General features: G+C 40.6%; 1 protein-coding gene across 1 annotated transcript; it reads left to right on the forward strand.

Annotated features, from left to right (window-relative positions):
• Window positions 1-384: 384 nt before the first annotated feature.
• Window positions 385-3288, forward strand: LOC124115252 (C-type lectin TsL-like). The gene is made up of 3 exons (XM_046476181.2): window positions 385-808; window positions 1303-1494; window positions 2426-3288. The coding sequence occupies exons 1-3, from the start codon at window positions 547-549 to the stop codon at window positions 2659-2661; spliced, it is 690 nt and encodes a 229-aa protein (XP_046332137.1). The 5' UTR covers window positions 385-546; the 3' UTR covers window positions 2662-3288.
• Window positions 3289-4351: the final 1063 nt, after the last annotated feature.

A 4351-nucleotide genomic window follows, 5' to 3' on the forward strand; every position in this document is an offset into this window, starting at 1 on the left:
TTATACATCATCAGATGCACAATTGCGATTTTACATCAACAGATGCACAGTTATGATTATACATCATCAGATGCATAGTTGTGATTATACATCATCAGATGCATAGTTGTGATTATACATCAACAGATGCATAGTTGTGATTATACATCAACAGACGCACAGTTGTGATTTTACATCATCAGATGCACAGTTGTGATTTTACATCATCAGATGCATAGTTGTGATTTTAAATCAACAGATTCATACTTGTGATTTTACATCATCATATGCATAGGTGTGATTTTACATCAACAGATGCACAGTTGTGATTATACATCATAAGATGCATAGTAGTGATTTTACATCAACAGATGCATAGTTGTGATTTTACATCATCAGATGCACAGTTGTGATTTTACATCAACAGATGCACAGTTATGATTATACATCATCAGATGCATAGTTGTGATTATACATCAACAGATGCATAGTTGTGATTATACATCAACAGACGCACAGTTGTGATTTTACATCATCAGATGCACAGTTGTGATTTTACATCATCAGATGCATAGTTATGATTTTACATCAACAGATTCACAGTTATTCCATATCATCAGCATGGGGCGACGAAACAGATCCTGTAACATCAATCTGCAAGGTCTTCTGTGTCTGCTTTTTTCGTCTATCTTTGTTGTCACCGCCATTTCATCACTTACACAGAGTGCGAGGCTAGCCCAGATTATCCAAGCTCAACGTCTCCAGCTTCATAGTTCCTGCAACGTCATCACGGGGACAGCTAAACAGACAAAGGAACAAGCGAGGACAAGTATGTTTCATCACACAAGTTAGATATGTAGGGGTTATCCAATGACGGTGGCCACATTATCTCTGCATATGTCAAAGAGTGGTGTGGTTAGAATGGGTAGTTTTGAGCGTCGAAGGGAACTGAATATTTGTAGTGTCTTCTCCTGGCATTTTAGGTACATAGTGTTTTGTTATTATATGAAATTACGAACCAAAATAAAAAAAGCCTATGGTCGTCCAGCAGTAAGAAGAATTAATTCTTCGTTTATGCTTTCCATCCACACATGGTAGTACCTCACATCTGTGACTTTAACCGACTGCCTGAAGCGGTTACATTGTAACCTTGACAGTTGTGTGTCATACCCAGATGGTTTGATTGTTTTGCATGCTGTTATTCTTTGGTTCGCCTGGCCAAGGCACCACAGGTTATATGACGCACTGTTATAGTTGAAAAGAAAGCAATATTTACTACATTGTACGTTCTTTTACCAAGGAAGACAAAATTATATTTAACAGAGAATCCCAAGGGATACATGGCACTGAAGGTGGGCGCTGAATTCATTCGTGTGAAGCTGTATATGGAAAAAAAGACATGGGATGACGCTCAGACCTCATGTCAGGAGGATGGTGGAAGCCTTGCGAAGTTGGACACTCGGCAGATAGAGCGAAGTATTGTGTCTCTTTCGGGGTTTGCTGCTGTAAAGACACGTACGCATATGTTATATCTCTCAAACTGACAGTTTGTCTCCGTTGTCTAGTGGTAGAGCTTCTGCCTGGTTCGATACTAAAAGACGTTTAAAGAAAGTACTTGTTGTTACCCTGCCTCGCGCACTGCACTAAGGGACAAGGATTTGTTGGCTCGGAGTCAGTATACTGTGTCTGAGTAGGGTATTAATGTTGCAAAAATTCACTATCAAGTCGGCATTTGTTCGGACTGTTACAAGCAGACACACACACACACACACACACACACACACACACACACACACACACACACACACACACACACACACACACACACACACACACACACACACAGATGTGACGTCAATCCCATTTTACCCCAAAGTTAATGACAGCTTGGTCACGCCTGTCTTCGTTAACCAAATTATTAACTAAAACTAACAAAACACGTTAGTCAACTTAGAAACCATGCATCAGTTTAACATGGATACCACACTCAGACACAATGTTTCAATCCTTAAATTCCGGACACATGTCAGGGTAACGACAAGAACCATATTTTACGCCTTTGGGGATGACGCGGTCAGGGATCGCGATCAACAACCGACATCTACATATTCAGTTCAAAAACACGTTGAAAGATATACCGGTAGGGCAGGACATGCTTACTCTCTTCACGAACGACTGGTGTCATCACTGATTTTCAGTGATCAATTCAAATAATGTTCACCACTATTTTGCCTTCGACGCGCAGTGGAACCTGTATCGACATATAATCGAGACTGGTTATTGTCTGGCTTTGACGTTTTATTGTTATGTCTTTTCTGTTTGATATCTGGGATACGCAACCTCTTGCGTAGGAAGTCTTTGTGTATTAAAGTCAATCTACTTGTATCTCATAATGCTATTGGTTCGTGTAATTGTCCACATTTGTAACGTGTTTTCCTTTCTTCAGTGGGGCCGTGGATTGGACTGAGCGATTTGTACGACAACGACACGTACTTCTGGACAGATGGTACTCCAACCACTTACCTGAATTGGCTGGACAGGCGTCCGTCCCATTCATATAAAGGTCAAAAAGAAAATTGTGTTATCATACAATATAGCTACCGAAGACAAGTAGTGGGATGGAATGACGTATATTGTTGGAACAAGGGATCTTTTATTTGTCAAATACGATCTGAGAAGTGACAAGAGGGACTTGTCTTCACATTATGGCGCGCATGTCCTGTGTCACTACAGACGTTGTTATAACTCATGTCAGCACAACTGGGTTGGTTTGTTGGTTTGTTGTTTAAGGCCGCACTCAGTAATATTCCAGCTATATGACGACGGTCAGACTATGTTTGCCGTCCCTGAAGATCCGGGTTACTATTGGTCCATGATTATTACAAGAGGCAACTAACGGCATTGGGTGGCCAGATTCACTGACATGGGTGATGCATGTCATCGTATCCCAATTAAGTGGATCGATGCTCATGATGTCAATAACTGGATTTACTGTTCCAGACCCGATTGTTTACAGATTGTGGTCATACAGCTGGTATATTGCTGAGTGCTGCGTTAAACAGCAACAACAACAACAACAACAAAAACACCTTAATAACATGTATGTCGGTGTGTAATATGATCCCTTATGTTTTATGTTCCAAATATATATTTAAACAATCCTTCATGGATTAATGTATCCAGACATTTTGTTTTTCACCAGAACTTTAACATTTTCCTTTTTAGTTAGCTCTTTCACTGTTGAGACCTTGTCCCAGTTGTGCTGGACCCGTGGAGATCCGGGGTAGAATAGGTCTTCAGCAACCCATGCTTGCCGTAAAAGGCGACTATGCTTGTCGTTAGAGCCGATTTTAGCAATATTCCAGCAATATCCCGGCGGGGGACACCAGAAATTGGCTTCCCACAATGTACCCATGTCGGGAATCGAACCCGGGTCTTCGTCGTCACGAGCGGACGCTTTAACCATTAGACTACCCGACCGCCCCAATAAGTAGAAGGGTTTGAATCGAGTAAGTCTACGACACACATAGTATATCTCGAAGCCAACAATTTGTATGGATGGACTATGAGTCAACCCTTACCCACAGATTTGTATGGACTTAGAATATCCCACAAATTTACATTAACACCGAAATAGTTATCTGCCAGCTCCTGAAAAAATTATGATCAATAGAAATTGTATTTCTGAATATCAACATAACTTGATGGGAAAGACTAAGTTAGCTCATGTAGATAACCTCGTTCCAAATATAATGGACAAGGCAAAATATAGAAATCTCCACTATATCTATCATCAGGTATGAAACTAAAGAAAATACATACAGGCTGAACACAGATTTAAGAAAGAAGGCTATTAGTCATTTCGAAAAGAACCTATATGAGGTCATGAATAACTCAGTTTTTGGTAAAACTTTGGAGAATCTGACATCTTTGGGAGGCATTTAGAAGTTGGAGTCATTAATAAAGTTATGATATATGGGTAAACAACTTCTTTATAATAATTAGGATCAGGTTCTAACATTGTTATCAAACATGCTGCTTGCTTGATAACGGTGTTAGGACCAATACCGAAACGTCGCCCCTAATTGTAGTTGTGAGTGAGACCACGACACCGGAAATTGGCTTCACACAGTGTACCCATGTCGGAAATCGAACCCAACACTCAGCGTGACGATCGAACGCGTTAACCACAAGGCTACCTGAAGATTGTTCATCCATATTGGTTATCCTTACTTCTGGAGAATCTAAGAAAGCGAGTTGAGGTTAAATTTGTCAGATCTCTTGAGGAAGAAAGACTAAGGAAACTAACCAACGTCTTCAGCGTGACGATCGAACGTTAACCACAAGGCTACCCGACTGTCCCCCTAATTGT

Source organism: Haliotis rufescens, unplaced genomic scaffold (genome assembly GCF_023055435.1).
Source record: "Haliotis rufescens isolate VD_foot unplaced genomic scaffold, xgHalRufe1.0.p SCAF_53, whole genome shotgun sequence".
Taxonomy (NCBI): domain Eukaryota; kingdom Metazoa; phylum Mollusca; class Gastropoda; order Lepetellida; family Haliotidae; genus Haliotis; species Haliotis rufescens.